The sequence below is a fragment of the Phodopus roborovskii genome, unplaced genomic scaffold, assembly GCF_943737965.1.
Source record: "Phodopus roborovskii unplaced genomic scaffold, PHOROB, whole genome shotgun sequence".
In the NCBI taxonomy this organism is placed as follows: Eukaryota; Metazoa; Chordata; class Mammalia; order Rodentia; family Cricetidae; genus Phodopus; species Phodopus roborovskii.
The window spans coordinates 22,022,300-22,040,678 of NW_026126416.1; the positions used below are offsets into that span (position 1 = coordinate 22,022,300).

Consider the following 18,379-nt stretch of genomic DNA (forward strand, 5'->3'; position numbering starts at 1 on the left):
CCACTTGCTAAGGTCTTTGTCTCTGGGCTTCTCTCCTGCACTGTGGAGTCGCTCCAGGAGAAGTCTCCTATATGGGCTGTGAATGTCATGGCTGCCTTAATTCCACAGGCCTCTTGGAGTGGGATGCCCCTCCCCCACCCCTGCAGGTTGGGTGATCCTCAAAGGCCTGCTGATGATGCTATCATAGCAGGGGCATCTGTGGTAGGGAACACTGTGGTTTCCATCAAGGTTTCTTATAATTTCTTGTCCTGCCTCTGTACAGGACAGCTGCTCAGGAAAATTTCCACCAGGTGAGCAAGCACATGGCTGTGCTGATGCCTACTGTTACGATGGACACCTTAAGAGTAAATTGCCAAGTGGGGCCTTTTGAGCCAAAAGGTTGAACCTGAAATCACAGGGCCTGAGTTACGGAGGTTTAAAATGGGCACGTTGGAACTTAAAAGTTTCATTTTAATCAAGAAAATCTATTTCTAAACTGTGTGTGATGGTGCACACTTTTAATCCTGGCACCTGGGAGGCAGAAGTTGGCAGATTTCTGTGAGTTCAAGGTCAGCCTGTTTTATATAGTGAGTTCCAGGAGAGCCAGGGCTATGTAGAGACAGACACCCTATCTCAGAAAAAGAAAACCATGCATGTCTAAACTAGGTGTCTAAACTCACCACTGTAATCCCAACACTTGGGTGAGACTCGGGGCAGGAGGACCGTAAGAATTCAGGCATTACGTTGACCTGCCCCTGTCACCTGGCAGAATGCAGTACCCTGGTCAGCCCAGGGTTTCATGAGTACTAGTCTGCAGGCAGGTGTAAAGGACCCCTTTAAAAGTCAGACCCTGCTCACTTACGATCTCTTTTGCTCTTGCTCTTCTCTCTCTCTTTCCTCTTCTGTTCCCGGTGCCTCTATGTCTCTTCCCTTCCCCCTCACTCCCCTTTCTAAATAAACTTCTCACTTAAGCTCTGTCTGCCTGGCCTGTTATTCCCTCTGGCTCTTTCACCCTCACCTGCTATGGAACCTGCTATGCTCTCCCATGTGGTCCCTTACCTTGGGACCCCCACACGGTACCAACCCCTTCTTCAGCTTTATCCTATAACTATAACAAAAGAACAACAGGACAATGTAAGTTCAAGGCCAGTCTGGTTTACCTAGTGAGTTCCAGACCAGCCTAGGCTGTACAGTGAGAAAAATTAACATGATCTCACCCCCACAAAAAATCCCAAACCCCAAACCATATTTTTAGGTTTAGATTGAGGCACAGATCAGTATGTTTGAGACCTGGGCTCAATCACCACAGCATGGTCCAAACAAGCAGGGAGGGAGGGAGAAAAGGAAGAGAGAAACTGAATCTGAATTCAGGACAGAAAGACACCTCCACTGGGGTTGGAGCAGTGGATCAGTGGTTAACGCTATTCTCGCAGAGGACCTGGGTTTGAGTCCCAGAACCCACACAGTGGCTCACAAACATTTGTAACTTCAATTCCAGGGGATCTGATCCCCTCTTTTAACTTGAGGGCAAAGCATGTGGTGCAGATGACATGCATGCAGTAAAACACTGAAACACATTAAAGAAGGAAGGGAGGGAGAGAAGAAGGGAGGGAGGGAGGGAATGAGGGAGTGAGGGTGGGAGGGAGGGAAGGAGAAAGGAAGGGAACCTCTTTCAGAACATGACCCTACCTATATCCCCCACCTCCAGGACTGCCTTTGTGGCTCGGCAGTGGAAACAAACTGGTCCACGACCAGAGGTAAGAACTGAGGCCCACAGGCGCAGGTATGTGAAATTTGCCATTACCTGTCCTGTATGAGCGCTAAGCCACCCTGGCAACAAACACAAGGACTAGAAGCACAGAACAGAGGACAAAACCTGCAGGGGTGCTCATCATAGCTCCTATTTAATGTCAGTCAGATAGCAAACGTTTATAAACTTTTTATATGACAAAACAAGTACATGCGAAGTTACAAATATAGAAAATGTGAAGTACATGCAGATTTCAAAGACCAGCTAGGGGTCCACTTTGGATTCATAAATGGAACCGAGTGCATGTTGAAAGCCTAAGGGCCACACAGTAAGCATCTGGTACCGGACGAAATGGTCAGTATGTTACGAACTTCGGATGCATCAGAACAGAAGGCCTAAGCTTGTAGTAATACTTTATATATTCTACACAGAACACCCGCAGTGCAGGCTGATGCTATTGCAGAGTGGTTGTCTGCTCAGGGAAATACGGAGCAACTTCAGGAGCAAAGTTTGCCTAACTTAAGCAAGACTAACAGAATTTCTCTTTCCACTTTGAATGGTGCCTATTTCTCTCATCTGCAACCTAGGAGAATTTTTAGATTGTCTCTTTGTTGTCTGATTCAAATACAAGTATATTAACTAAAGGTATGAAGTAATTCTGGCTTTTGACAATTAATTATGAGTCAGGAATGAAGAAACTCAAGCGCTCTGACTTTATGTCCTAACCATCTCTCCCTTTGCAGGAGGACCACACTTTTACAGTGTTGGAACTCCTCAGAGTCAAAATCTCCTGGTTCAATCCAAGCAAGGCCAAAACGTCATTCTAGTTCCTAGGAAATGAACAGAGGTTTGCTTTGCTTTCAGTGTTAGTAGGGTAATTTTGTTTTATCCCCTGCTGCCTTACTCAGCTAGAGTTTATGTTAGTAAAGGAGGAATTCCACACATAGATGCTTTAAATATCCCAAATGGGAGGCTGTTTCTTAGGGACCATGCCCAAACAATGACTTCTTTGGCTGTAGAACCCTTTACCTATTTTTAACAGTTCTGTGTGTCTGTTACTGTGTACTCTGTGTGGAGGTTAGAGGGTCACACCAGTATTTACTGACTAGACCAAAACAAAGCCTGGACTACCCAGCGATTACTTGCTGTTATATTTGTACTGGCCTGGTGTTAGTGCTGGCCTGTGATGGGCCCAATCAAAAGAGTCTGGATCGAATAGCATCTGGTCTACTGTACATTTTCCAGGGCCCACCAGTGCCGAGGGCATTATTAGCCTACGGGGGACAAAGAGAGAAGCAAGAATGAGACGTCACCTCAATTAAAAGAGCTACAGGTGGACAACCCCTCCCCCAGCTCAGACCACAAGAACCAGAAAGTACAAGCGGGGAGGCTTCCCTCATCCCACTATCAGGAAGATGAGGAAGGAAATGAGGAGGATCCCGGGAGGGGAGGAGAAGAGCACCGCGCTGGACCTTCTCCCATCGTAGTAGGCCTGGGACTCCTTCTGGTACTGGGTGACGCACATCTGCTCCACCACACGCTCCATCATCTTGACGTCGGTCTCTGTGAAGTTCTCTCCCTTGGTGGTGGTGGTGACCGTGTGCTGCTTGATGGTGATATTGACGCAGTCGTGCACGAAGTTGTTCTGGTTGTTGTACTGGTCCACCGGCCGGTAGTACACTTGGTTAGGGTAGCGGTTCATGTTTTCACGGTAGTAGCGGTCCTCCCAGTCATTGCCAAAATGGATCATGGGCCTGCTCATGGCACTCCCCAGCATGTAGCCACCAAGGCCCCCCACCACTGCCCCGGCTGCAGCGGCACCGGCCACATGCTTCATGTTGGTTTTTGGCTTACTGGGCTTGTTCCACTGATTGTGGGTGCCACCTCCCTGACCCCAGCCACCGCCATGGGGCTGACCCCAGCCACCGCCATGGGGCTGACCCCAACCACCGCCATGGGGCTGTCCCCAGCCACCGCCATGGGGCTGCCCCCAGGTGCCACCACCCTGAGGTGGGTATCGGTTGCCTCCTGGGCTGCCCTGCCCAGGGTATCGGCTCCCACCAGTGTTCCATCCTCCAGGCTTTGGCCGCTTCTTGCAGAGGCCAACATCAGTCCAAGTAGCCACAAAGAGTGCCAGCAGCCAGTAGCTGAGGTTCGCCATGATGGCTGATCTGCAAAATGAAGAACAAGGCATCATTGTCCAGCCCGCAGGCTGAAGTTGCTTGACATTTGTTGCAGAACAAATGTGTGGCAGTCATGGCCTCAGCCACCCACTCTCTCCCAGGGCTTTTCCTTGACAGCATTTAGGAGAACAGTAACTGTAAACCACAGATATACATCTCATTCTCATTCTCTTAGGGAAAATTTGACAAATGTCTCTCTCTATTCCCTGGAAATAAGAATCGCCCCCAGTTGGTGAACTATTATGTCTGGTCTGGGAGAAAAGCAGTGCAGGGTGGCTGTGGCTTTGAGCTTCTTTAGATGAGTGGAATTTGGAACCGGGTATGATCTTGTGGGGAGCCTGGCAGCTGTACTCAGAAGGCTGCTATCATGGACTCTGGGTCCTGTGGGTTGTGCCTCTGCACTGAGAAGAACCATTATCCACATTTGTAGACAGAATCCCCAGCAACTCAAAAAGGAACCTGTGAGTACACCCATCCCGAGTAACCTAACCCCACTCAGTGTTTCCCTGGCATCTGTGGAGGTAGGGAATCAGTTTCTCAAAAGCCAGGTGTGGGGCGTGGGGCGGGGGTGGGGACAGGGACAGTGGGAGCCTATGATCACAGCACTTGGGAGGAAGAGGCAGAAACAGGAGGACTGTGAGTTCTAGACAAGTCGGGGCTTTATAGCTCATGCCTCAAAAACCAAACCAAGAGTGTCTTGTTTGTTGCCGTTTTCATTGGGCTATAGCAGCACCTGGCACAGGGCAGGGTACAATAGACAGCTGTTGAATGAGGAATTAATATCCCCTGAGCATATCACAGCCAAGAGTCTACTCGAAGGAATTCTCAACCCAAGTTTATTAGAGACAGGATACATCTAGGACTTAGCAGGTTTGCTTGAGAATTCCTCATTCTCTCCATAGACAAGAGAGACAGACAGGCTAGGCTGCCAAGAGTGGGAAAACATCTGTCTGCATTCACAAGTGCAGAGGTTTCATACCTGACGAGTAAGTCTGAGTTCAGAATGAATGCATGAATGCCACCCCCCCTCTGTCTCTGTCTCTGTCTTTCTCTTTTTTTGAGATAGGGTCTCACTCTGAAACCTAAGTTTGCCTTGAACTCATGGCAATCCTCCTGCCTCAGCCTCTTTAGAACTGGGATTACAGACAGCTATCATTACATTTAGCTTAGTATTAATGTTTATGAGTGGTTTGTTTTCTCCTGAGTTTTGGTGTAGAAGGGCTGGTATAGTTTAGAAAACAACAAGCATCTCAAATAGCCCTGATTACAACTTACAACCCTGCATCTTCACCAAACAACCGTTCAGATTAATGCTCTCATCATACCAGATGAGATCCAAAAACGGTTCGACAACACAAGAGATTACCAAACTGTATTGCCAAATCTTAGGCCAAACCACACATCCTGACACATCACTAAGACATAAAATCTAAAGGCCACAGTCTCACTCTGGTGAGTCCAACTCCCACCACTGACATTCTTGTCATACTGGAAATATCAGGAAATTAGTTTTCAATTAAACAGACTTCTGGAAGTTTCTTCTAGTGAGGGTCAGCTGGCAGGACACACTCCCACACTTCCAGCGCCCCGTCTTTCAGGTCTGCTTCCTGCTCTACCCCATTTTCTTACGGCCTAGTCCTTCACGCTTCAGGGAGTCTAGCTCACGACTGTACCCTCATTTTCCGTCTTAGTCTACGATGGACTTGGAGGTAGACTTTATAATCCCAGCAAATGGGAGGCTGAGACAGGACAATTTGCAGTTGAGTGTGAGGGCTGGGAAAGAAGCTCAGTGATAGAGAATTCACTCAGCATGTGCGAGGCCTGGGTTCAAACCCAGAACCTCAATCAACCAACCAACCAACCAACCAACCAACCAACCAACCAACCAACCAACCAACCAACCAACCAATCTTACAGTCTTCAATCACGCTGCTGAGCCAAGCCTAGCCAGAAGTTCTTGAATTTTCTCTTTGTCACAGAACACATGAAACTCTATTAGGGACTCTTTTCATTCTGTCTTTATCACGAATCCTAAGCCCTTTTACATCTTTCAACACTATCTTAGCTGATGCTTCCATCCCTGCTCATCTGAGTCTTCCCACAGCTGTCCCCCAGCTTTCTTGCCCATCCCCACCCCTGCCCCAGCTCCTATCTTACATTTTCCTTTTAATATGCAGTCACACTGTACTGGTTCCCCAAGAGTCATTCTAACCCAGGTTAAAATACAAAGTCCTGGCCACGTTGGCTGGGAATCACAGGACTTGGCTTCCTTCCCTTCTCCCTGCAGCCTACTTAAACCTGTTAGAAACAAAGAATACCCTCAGTTACACAAAGAAACGTATGCACAAAGTGAAAGTAGTGAGGCAAGGCAATTTCTTTTTGAAAAAGGGGTTATCATGCCAGACCGAAATGGAGTCATAGCAAAGACATGGCAGCAAGGCGTTGGCTTGGTTTTTATTCTAAGGCAGGTGGTGATTGTATCTTTTCCTCACTGGCTAGGATCTTACCTCACAGTCATTTTGGACAAGCTAGCTTTTTTTTTTTTTTTTTAATTTTTATTTATGTGCATTGGTGTTTTGTGTGTCGGGTACCCTGGAACTGGAGTTACAGACAGTTGGGACCAGCTAGCTTCACAGGTGTTCGTGTCTTTCGTCAATCATGGAAATTTCCAGCTGCTAGCGCTTCAGATCATATCTGCCTGAAGTACTCAGAGAGAGACTTGGCCCTCATGTGGTCTCAAGCTCTCCTTGTGGTTTTCAATCTCATTCCTCAGACTGAATTTCCATTGTGTTCCCCTGGAAGAACAGCCAGCGCTCTCAGCCCCTGAGCCATCTCTCCAGCCCCCAGACAGGCTAGTTTTAAAAGAATCAGCACAGAGTTAATGAAAGGGAGAAAGATTGACTGTCAGAGGCCATCCCAGAGGTCTGGGAATGTGGGGTTCATTCATAGGAGGCTGGGGCTTTGTGGAAACAAAGGCTTTACCAGGTGGAGGAGATTAAAAGATCTGTAAAAATGTTTTACAAGGTGTATGTGGGGTGATTTACAGAATCTTGGCTGGCTACCTTTGGTAGGAAGCAAACATTCCTCATAAACCCCCCAAATGGGCCCTTGCACTTGCTGCTTCCTTGGCCTAGACAGCTCCTCCCCCAGGTACTCATGTGACTCTCAAACAGCAGGGGAGGGGCTCTTCATACTGTCTAGTACAGCACCCCCTGTCCTGTCTGCTTTTCCTGCTTCACTTCTTTCCAGAGTAAGCAATATACTTGACATGTTTGTTATTGTGGACACATTGTCCATTTTCTCTACCGCCGGGCAGGTTCCTCCAGGGCAGAGTCTTGGTTCTGTTTACCCAGTGTCCCCAGACATAGTGCCTGATCAGTAAACATGCACAGTAGATGCCGAAGGGTTAACTACAAAGACATCTTTGCTGAAATGTCACTAACAAGCCACTAGGACGTGGAAGGATCCCTGCATTTGACCACTTATAAACCAGTCTGCCCACAGTTTCACCGAACTAACAAACACCTATTTCCTACACCAGCCACAATGGCAGCCTCAGCCTGGCTGAAGATAGTGTTATATGATACAGACAGGGTGGGGGCCAGAGAAGGCTGCCGGGAATCATGCTGAGTTGGGCTTTGCATGTGCTTCTTTAAGGCCCCACGGGTGCCAGCTAGGGGTGTGGCCCAGCGGAAGGGCATTTGCCTGGACGTGCCCTAGTATCCATCTACTGCAGTGCAAAGAAAATAGGAGTTTCAGTCCTGAGATCTGGGGAGGCAGGAGTGGGAATCGACAGCACACAGTGGTAAGGACACAGGAGAGGAAGGAACTGGCTCGAATGTGGCGTAGGAGGGAGAGACAGCAGCTAGAGTGGAGGTGGGTGAGGTAAAAGGGGCACTGGCAGAGCTCAGGACACCTGAGCCTGCGGGGCTGTAGTGTACAGTGGAAAGGCTGGCAGGGGTCAGGTGACAGGGCCACCCATGCAAAACGAGCAGACAGATTACACCCACCATTCTTGGTCTAACATTACTATGTCTCTTTTAGTCTCAAGACTACCTGTTTTAAAAAGACAGCAAAACACAGTGTCCTTGCAACCCGCCCCTCCCATTTGGAGGCTGGTTCTGTGGCAGCCCTAATGATAAGGCCTGTGAAAGGCCTGGCCTGGGTCTGGAGCTTCATGAGCCACTGAAGAGTTTGGGTTCTTTTTTTCAGAAAGAACATTAGTGAAGCAGGGGCTGTGTGTGCATGCATGCCTGTCTGGGCTTGTATGTGTAAACAGCAGGGAGGCTAAGCCTGAGGCCACTGTACTAATGGTGCTGAGGTGGAAGGATTCAGTGATTCAGCGGCAGCCTCTGGGGAGAGCACAGTGTGGGATATAAATGGTAAGAGACTGAAAGAATCTATGTGGGACTAGGTAGTCACATGGCCAGAACATGGAAAGTGCATCCCATCTGGAAGGAGGTGGATAAAGGTGCCTACACTGTTGTTAAGCAACATGTGGGTCAGGAGCTTCAAGTGTCTGAGGATAAGGAATGAACTGCCCCCCCCCCCACACACACACAACAGGATATCATAGCCATGGGCACATGAGACTTGCTGGTACTGAAACTGATATTGGATAATGCTGGGGATTTAGAAAATACATCAAGACAGGATCATTCAAAGTCAGTTGAGAACAAGAAAAGCAACGGTTAATCATGAAATTTCTTTACAGAATCATTTCTAAAGAGGGACTCAGACCTTACACAAGACCTAGGCAAGCTTGGATATTAAATTCAAAGCCCTTACTCTACAAATCGGCCACCCAAGTGAGTAGCTCCTGGGTTGTGAATGTATTGAGCAGTAGAGCATTTGCCTAATTTCCAGCTCCAGCACAACAAAAGATTGTTCATTAGGTTGCTGGGAATGGAGAGTAGGTTTCTGAGTTCATGGCTGGTTGTGATGTCACCTAAGATATTTTAGTAATGTACTTAGTAAAGGTAATTATTTTTCACTAAGAACACTCCTAGAACAATAGCAACAGGAGTTTCCTTAGCTCGACAAACATTACAATAAAACCAGGAAACATAATGAACAACCTTTGAATATTTCCCTTTTAAGATCAGAAGCAGATAAAAAAAAAAAAAATCTAAAACAAACTTCCATTGTTTAAGGTGCTAACAGTGCCATGTGTAAAGATGAAGAAATAGTAGATACAGGGACCATGAGGAAAGAGGTCAAACTGACATCATCTGCAATTATCAGGAGCATAACAGAAAACACAGCAGAAGCAGACAAGATAAGGGTGCTGCACGCCTTTAATGATAGCATCCAGGAGGCAGAGGCAGGTGGATCTCTGAGTTTGAGGCCAGCCTGGCCTCTGGAGGAGTTCCAGGACAGGCAGGGCTACACAGAGAAACAAAAAGTAAACCAAACCAAACCAAGGCAAGCAAACCAACAAAAACCCAATACCAGAATTTAGCAAGATTCCAGGATATAAGATGTGTGTCTTACTTTTCTATTGCTGTGGTAAAACACTATGGCCAAGGTGGCTTATAGAAAGAAGGGTTTATCTGGTGCTAACACTTCCGGGGGGGGCTCTATCACTATAATGGGGGTGGGGAGCATGGCAGCAGGCAGGAAGGCAAGGTACTGCAGCAGCAATTGAGCACCCCATATTACCCACAAGCAGGAGGCAGAGAGAGAGAGGGAGGGAGAGAGCAAACTATACAACACCTAGAAACAGCAAACTAAAAAATAAAAAGAGATTTTATAAGGCAGAAATTCAAAACTTTATTTTAATTCCAGGTCCATCTTTTTTTTTTTTTTTTTTTTTTAGGGAGCTTAATAAACTCACATAGAAAAAAAGGCATGTCTATTAATCACAAAGCCAGCCTTAAAGGAAGATTGAGGGGAGAATGTGGCACACCAGATTTAAATCATACTATATAAAGCCACTAAAAAAATACCATAAAGCCATTAAAATCCAGAAACAGACCAGCAGGCTAAAGTTCAAATATGGAAGCATGCATACACTCTGTAACAAGGGCCTGGCATACCAGTGGGTACCACAAACCAATAAGGTTTGATGCTTCTGGGAAACTGAAGAAAAATAAAAATGGATCCCCAATCCCTTGTGCAAAAGGAGACTCTAGAGAGACCAAAGACTTAAATGTGAGTGAGGCAGAGTGTGCCCCAGTATAACCCAGCTCCCTGGAACTTAGACAAGACTGCCTGCCAAGCTTCAGGCCAGTGATGCGGTGAGACACAGCTCTAAAACGTGAACAATAAACAGGCCACTGAAGTGAATAGTTTTCCAAACTACAAATGGTCACCAGACAGCTGAGAGAGGTCCACTGTCACTGGCTGTCAGAGAAGTGCAAGTTAACAGAGGTTCCATTTCATCCAAGTCAGAATGTCTACCATTAAGAAACAAATAACCTGGGCTGTAGAGATAGATGGCTCATCAAACACTGACTGCTTTTCCAAAGGATCCAGGTTCAATTCCCAGCACCTACACAGTAGTTTACAACTCTCTGTAATTCTAGTCCCAGGGGTCCAGACTCTTTTGACCTCCACAGGCACCCAATATACAAGTAGTACATAGACATACAGGCGGGCAAAAGGCCACAAACATAAAATAATTCTGCTGGGCGGGGGTGGGGTGGGTGGGTGGGGTTGGGTGGGAGGCATGGGGCGTGGGGCATGGGGGTGCAGTGGCTGTACATGCCTTTAATCCCCGCACTTGGGAGGCAGGTGGATCTCTGTGAGTTTGAGATCAGTCTGATCTACAGAGCAAATTCCAGGACAGCCAAGGCTGTTACACAGCCTTGAAAAAACCTGTCTTGAAAAAAGAAAAGTAAATGAAAACAAATAACAAATGCTGATAAGGATGAAGAGTAAAGGGAATTTTTACACATTGCTGGTAGGACTACATATTAGAGCTCACTATGGAAATTGATATGGCGGTAATGTAGAAAACTAAAACTAGATCTACCATATGTCTTAGCTAAACCACTGCTGGGTATTTACCCAAAGGGTTCCAAGTCAGCATGCCAGGGACACTTGCACATTCACGTTTGCTACAGCACGATTTACTAAAGACAAGTTATGGAACTAACTGGGGTGTCAATCAATAAAAAAAAAAAAAGAAAAGAAAAGAAAATGGGACTTTATTCAGCCATAATGAAAAGCAAAATCATGCCATTTGGAGAAAATGGATACAAAGATCATCATTTTAATCGGATTAAGTCAGACAAATGTTGCATGTTTTCGCTCACATATAATCCCAAGATTTTACATAGATACATAAAATAATGTCTGTCTGACATGAAAGGGTAAGTAAACTGGTCTAGGGGACTAATGAGAGGAAGACAAAAGTGTAGGTAAAGGACACAGTTCACGTACATTACATATTGGTATGAAAATGTCCTTCTATAATGCAATACTATGTACAATAACTATATGTCAATTTAAAAAATTGTATGTTCTACTGCTGCCCCTTATTGTGTGAGTACATGGTGTATGCATGTGTGTATGCAGGTGAGCATGTATGTGTGTGCACATGGATGAGGAGGACTGAAATGGCTGCTGGGTGTCTTCATTGTCTTCTGCCTTTTTACCTATCTATCTATCTATCTATCTATCTATCTATCTATCTATCTATCTATCTATCGGGGGGAGGGCACTCACTAAAAGGGAAGTAGTCCACTAACTCAGTGAAGCTGGCTGGCCTGTGAGCATGACGGTCACTTGTCTCTGCCTCCTGGTGCTGGATTATGTGATTCTGCAGCTGTCCCCAGCTCTCTATGTGGGTGTTGGGAAGCTGAACGCAGGTCCTCACGCTTGTGTGGCAAGTACTTAAATAAATGAGTTATCTCACCAGCTCCACCATTATCCCTTGTAAGAGAGAAGGTTTACTGGCAAGAGCAAATAGCTGTATATTTCTCTCTGATCCTACTTTACTGTGAAGACCACATTTGGTAATAATAAAACCTCAGAAGAATGAAACTCATACTTTAAAAAAAAGGGTGGTGGTGGTGGTGGCTATCTAATGTGAAAGGTAAAAGTATATTAGAAGAAAATACAGACGAGGGTCTTTGTAAGCCCGAGGGAAAAGGGCTTTCCAGACAAGGAGACACAAAAAACACTGGCAAAACCAGAGGGGCGAATTTGGTTAATAACAACTAAGACATCTTACTCAACACTATGAAGAACACCATGAGCAAAGTCAACAGAAAAAGTGCATAACGGTAACATGCATAATGCTAACAGTGTTTGTAGCATTAACACTAAACAAGAAGGTTCTTTCTAGAAAATACAAGGAAGTTGTACAAAAAAGTAAGACACTGGTTTCCTGAGAAAAATGGCTAAGACATAAATAGTTAATTTGCAGAAGTGGGAGAGCCAAATGGGTCCTGTAGCATATTAAAAGTCTTTATGAACCAGATAAGACCAAAAAGAAAAGGGAAGTTGGAGGATATCAAGAGGGCAGAACCGTGGGGTGCAGGGATCCACGCAGCCACCAGGAGAACATGATGGCATGACTGAATAGGAAGAATGAGAGCACATTAAAGGCTACCCCACTCAAGAAAGAATATGGAGAGAGGATTTCAAAATGGACTGTTGTATTTGTAAGATATAAGAGAGAGAAGTAGAATTTACTAAAAGCATCTAGCATACACGGACTTTCTAAATAAAATCAAGTTATTTCATAATATGGACACAACTGCATCACTAGAAAACACAGCAATGGCCAGGCAGTGGTGGTGTACACCTTTAATCCCAGTACTCGGGAGGCAGAGGCAGGTGGATTTCTGTGAGTTCGAGGCCAGCCTGGTCTACAAAGTGAGTTACAGGACAGCCAGGGCTACAGAGAGAAACCCTGTCTCAAAAGAAGGAAGAAAGGAAGGAAGGAAGGAAGGGAGGGAGGAAAAGAGGAAGGAAGGGAGGGAGGGAGGGAGGAAAACAGCAACAAAATGCATTGTAGCTCAGTGGCACAGCACTTGGCTAGGATGTGCAAAAAAAAAAAAAAAAAGAAAAAAGAAAAAACACCTCCAAAGCTGGCAGCTGCAGGTTGGACAGAAAAAAGGGAGAACAGCTTCAGAAAGAGAAAGCTCTAGAGCAGTGGTTCTCAACCTTCCTAATGCTGTGACCCTGACACCCCATGCTGTATGGAGCCTCTGTCATTAAAGTATTTTCATTGCTACTTTATAATTGTAATTTTGCTAGTGTTATGAACCATGATATAAACATCTGATGTGCAGGATGGTCTTAGGTGACACTGTGAAGGGGTCATTTGACCTTCAAATGGGTCATGACCCAAAGGTTGAGAACCACAGGTTTCGAGGGAAGTACAATATATACTATATTTGTTTTATGAATTAGAAATCTTTGTGAAATGGGCACCATTTCTATTAATATATAAATTACCAAAATGCCTTTAAAATGAATCCACTCAACAAATCTATATGCATTTTAAAAAGTAGACCTAGGTGTGGTGGCACACACCTATAATCCTAGTAGAAGAAAGAGTTTTCATTAATGTGATGAAAACACCAAGTCTATGTGTCCTTAGACTGTTCTGGGAGCTTATAGAGTTGTAATTTTCTATGTGAAAACTATGGAAAATCACCAAGAAAGGCCTTTGGTTGGGATTAGGGGGTGGTGAGGATAAGTCTTTCAAGTTTGCCTCACCTCAAGACATAGTGGGGTAAACGTTCCATTCATAATGACATTAAGAAACTCAAAATATCTAGGGTTCATCCTCAAAATAAGCAGCAGACTTTCTGAGGAAAGCTATACAATTTTGCTGAGATATTAGAAAAAAGACTAGCAAAAGCAAAAAGACAAGTATTAATGGAATTAAGAAATCAATATTAAAAAGAGATTCCAATTATATCCAAATAACTCAGAGTGAACACTCTTTACCGAAACTTAGGATTTTAAGAAGCACAGTGCAGTGACACTAAGAAGGACGCAAGGCATGGTGTCCCATAAATGTAACCCCAGTGGCTGAAAAGTCGAGTCAGAAGGATCAGGAATTCAAGATCAGCCTTGCTTACACAGTGAGTCTGAGGCCAGACTAGGCTGCATGAGACAGGCTCATCCTTCCCTGCCTGCCTGTCTAAAAAGGACTGGATGGAGGATATAGCCCAAAGCTAGAGCACTTGCCTGGTACATGAAAGACTCTGAATTTGGATCCCAGCACTGAAACAAAACAAAATAAAAAGCCCTAAAAACTGAAGAAATGTTTATGTGGGAAGAGAATTCAGAGCACATCTGGCTGGCCATGGCTTAGAATGCAAAACTATATAGACATCACAAGAGCAACACGTACAGTTACAGAACGGGAGGGGGGGAGAGAACAAAAGGCCCACAGCTCTCCAGTTATTCTATTCTTGTTATGCATGGCATCAAGGGGCAGAGCTGCTAAGAACATGCCCCAACAGTTAAGGATGCTGCTGCTGAGATCCACATATACTGACCAGTTTCTGTAGTCCACTAAAGCAGTGCTATGATGTTCAGAACACATGAAACTTGAAGTTCAATCAGTTAAAGCATGAAGCAGAGAGGATAACACATACACACACACACACACACACACACACACACACACACACACACACGCAAATACATACACATAGGCACAGACAGACAGACACACTCAGACACACACACACACATGCACAAATACATACACATACAACCCCCACCATCCCTGGGGGAATTTCCTGTCTCTTGTGCTCTGTAAAATTATTTCTCGTCATTTGAGATCACTGGCTCTTAAGGAAACATTTTAGTGGTTTTAACTGGTATCTTAAGGTCCATCTCTGGATCAAATAGGGTAAAGGGTCCTTAAGCTTCCTCATCATCAGAACTACTTCAACAAGTACTAAAAAAAAAAAAAAAAAAACAAAAACAAAAACAAAAAAAAAAACTATCAGAGACCTGGAAGTATTTAGTGATGGAACCTGAGAGGTTGGAAAAGTCTACCTCGGGGCCTGTCATCCACCTGCCCTCCTTTCCTTGTCAAACTATGTCACCAAGAACCCAACATGTTCACTTATTCTGCTTTCTGCTAAGAGGGTGCAGCTCCCTCAGAGCAACCACACAATACTGAGGTAGCAGTGAGCAGAATATTCATCCTCTGACTAAAAGGACTGCTTAAAACATTGGGACTTAGAGCTAGTGCACACATTATCCATTTATGTATCATTTTATAACACTATAGACATCCCCTCATTAGATACAACACATTTCCAAGTGTTTATTATACAGCATCTCACAGATACCTTGAGAAAATGGAATGGGAAAGTTAAAAATCCTCATTCAGAAAACCCCGCTGGCTGTGGTGGCTGGTGCTTGGCTCCCAGCTCCTAACTAACGGGAGTGCAAGGTTGTATATAGGGAGTTTCAGGTCAGCTTGGGCAATATGAAACCCTGCCCCAAAACAAGCAAAATTAAAAAACCCAAACTAAGAACAAACAAAAGAAAAAACCCAAATTAAAACCAAACCAAAACAAGACAAAAACAAAAACAAACAAACAAACAAAAAACATGCAAAACCAAAAAAACCTCTTCATTCTATCTTTCTTACTTGGTTGAGATTTGGCATAGAAATTTTATCCATTATTATTACTTTTAAAACGCTTGCAGTTCCCTACCCTGACACAGTCCTAGAGAAAGCTGTGGCCTTTGTCCCCTGATCTCAAGCTGACTTTACAGGAGATCAGTGCATAGCGAGCCATATGGCCCACATCACTAGGTGGCCTCTGGAGCAAGCGTGGAGCTTAGTCTTTTCTGATCCCCACCTCCCCAGAGAGTTGGCAACTTTCAAGCCCTATACTAAGCTTCATAGGGCACTTACAGTCTGCTGTGGCTCTCCTAACAGGACTGGTACCTCTAGGAAGGCAGAGTACTTCAGATGAGCTGAATTTATTTGGTTTTGGGATATATTCAGGAGCCCTTCAAAACACAAAAAAAGGAAAATTAGAATTGATAAATAAACCTAACAACTGAAATACAATCTAATCTAATAAACAAATTACCAAACCACTAATAAATATAGGCAGATAGATTCCAAAAAGCAAACATGGTATGGTCTATGTCATTTTAGAAACTAAATACTATCCCTGTGTTCAATCTCCAGTATTTTAAGAAAAGAAGCCTGGGAACTGTTTTGTTTTTTTCCAGACAAGCTAGTGGAAATAGTACATCCACAAAGTTAAGATCAGAGGTATTTTCTGTGTCCTGTCATTTCTGTCCTTTTTCTGGGTTTTCACATACATAGGGCATGAATGAGTCCAGGAGAGGCTATACGTTGACTCTCAGTCTTCCCCAGTGATACATGGAGTCCAAACTGAAGAGTGTTCAGGATCACTGTGGTTCCTTTCACGAACCAGCCATCGTTTTTCTTAGCTGCTCAGCTGGTAAACATTTAGACTGATTCTTGGCATATGGCTCCCATAGCTCTTTGCTCTATCGCAGGTAAACTGCCAGAAGTAGGGTTTCTGGGTCACAGCTCAATACTAATAATACCTCACCAGATTGTTCCACTGTGGGGCATAGTGGCTAGTGCCTGTAATCCAGCATTCTGGGGAGTACCAGGGAGAACAACCACAAATGTGAGGCCTGCCTGGTCTATAGCAAAGTCCCGGCCAGCCAGAGCTACATATTGATAGCCCGTTATGAGTGGTTATGAACTCACAAAGATGCAAGTACTCCAAACTAACCAATGAACCAAACAAAAGATTTACAACTCATTTACAATATCCTCAGTTAAGTGTGAATGGGAAATAGAACAGTAGACATTCAACGTCAGGTTTTACACAGACCATTAATCTTTGCAATAGATGCCAGACATAGGTAGGTAGCATTTTCTCCTTTCTAAGAATGGATGACAGGGGTTGGAGAGCTGGCCCTGCAGTTAAGAGTGCTGGTTGCTCTTCCAGAGGACCTGGATTTGGTTCTGAGTTCCCACGTGGTACTAGCTCATGACCATCCATAACTCCAGTTTGAGGGCAGCCAACGCCCTCTTCAGACCTCCACAGAACTAGGCACATACATGCATATGTGGATGCAAAACACCCACACACATAAGATAAATACTTAAGTCCTAAACAAAATAGAACAAACAAAAGGAACCTCAGGATATTGAAGTCATAAAGTTGGTCGTAACACCATCTTTGTAGCCCTTCAGTAGGGCCACCTGCCCCCAAACCTGAATATGGTGGTTTCAAGGAACCTCTCAGTCAGGGTTGCTGTTGCCATTGTTTTTGTCTATTTAGTAGATGTAAAAACAACAATCAAACTTGCTTTAATTGGCATCTTATTCAGAAAAATGACTCATCATTTAGTCCCTGTTATAAATAATATGGAAAGCTTGTGTCAAATAAAAATAAAACACAAACAAATCACCTTAGTTTTCTACTTCCTTGCCCTCTTTAAGGCGCTTAGATGTGTGTGTAGGTAAAGTAGTTCCTTTTCTTCACTGAATAATTTTTCCACTGGTCTGGTATTTTAATTAAAAAATGTGGCTCTTGTTTGTTATATAATTAGATTTACAAAAGTCTTTAACCGCATGCTACCAGGAATTTCTCTTAATGAAATAGGGAATTCAGCACATGGGCATCTGTTAGTAAGCCATGATATTCAAAATACAAGAAAATAAGATAGCCATGAAAACGCCAAGGTAGGGCAGTGAAATCTGAGGCAGGGCCGTGAAACTGCACGGCTTTGGGTATGGACTGAGAGATGCTGAGGACAGACGAGACCACAGTGGAACTACAGGTAAAATTATGTTCGCTGTAGCTATTACAAAGAGAAGAAAACAGCAAACGACAGTCAAAAGATGCCACCCCATCTCCCACCCCCGAGCGACGCTGAGGTGAACCGGGCTGGCTCCTGGCCTCTCCTGGGGTTCGGTCCCTCCAGGAGACGCGCAGCAGCGGGTGCGCGGTCACCTCCCAGCCAGGCTCAGCCTCAGCCTCAGTCCCGCGGCCTCAGCGCCCCGAGAGTCGTAGCAAGCCGGGCTTGGCTCTGGGAAGGCCGAGGGCTTACCGAGGCCTGTCTCCAGCACCCTTCCCGGGGCCAGGCTTCAGAAGCCGCTTACCTGACACCGACGCGGACACGAAGCGTCAATTCGGTCTGCTGCTCCGACGCCGCGGGGGGAGCTGGGCGGGGTCGGGAGAGGGGCGGGACTGGGCTGGGCTGGGTGGGGCGGGGCTGGCGTCGTGCTCACCAATGGCCGCGCTGCTTCCCCCCTGGGGGAATGAGTCACAGCTCTAGACTGGCTTAAGTGCTTGTGTCTGTTTAAACCGCCCCCAGGTGTCATCACTCCCTGACGTCGCTCACCGACAATAAAAATCATCTTTAATGGAAGACTGGTCCAGAACCCAATGCTCCTGTTACATAATGGGGAAGGTGAGAAAATGAAAGGTTACCTAACGGGGCGAGAAAACAATCGCTGAAACTTTGGTAGCCAAGA

The 18,379-nt window shown here is 45.1% G+C and overlaps 1 protein-coding gene across 2 annotated transcripts; it reads right to left on the reverse strand.

Moving 5' to 3' along the window:
• Positions 1-1,864: 1,864 nt before the first annotated feature.
• On the reverse strand, positions 1,865-18,012 carry Prnp (prion protein). 2 transcript variants are annotated; one of them, XM_051183339.1, is made up of 2 exons: positions 18,005-18,012; positions 1,865-3,900 (listed from the first exon to the last, which is right to left on the reverse strand). In XM_051183339.1, the coding sequence occupies exon 2, from the start codon at positions 3,888-3,890 to the stop codon at positions 3,126-3,128; it is 765 nt and encodes a 254-aa protein (XP_051039296.1). In that variant the 5' UTR covers positions 3,891-3,900; positions 18,005-18,012; the 3' UTR covers positions 1,865-3,125. The 2 variants fall into 2 exon arrangements, with proteins under 2 accessions (XP_051039296.1, XP_051039295.1); XM_051183338.1 differs by lacking the exon at positions 18,005-18,012 and adding an exon at positions 15,761-15,828.
• Between the last annotated feature and the right edge of the window lie 367 nt (positions 18,013-18,379).

Coding starts and splice junctions, on each gene's coding strand:
- Prnp (XM_051183339.1), bottom strand. CDS start 3,890: ATGGCGAACCTCAGCTACTGGCTGCTGGCACTCTTTGTGGCTACTTGG.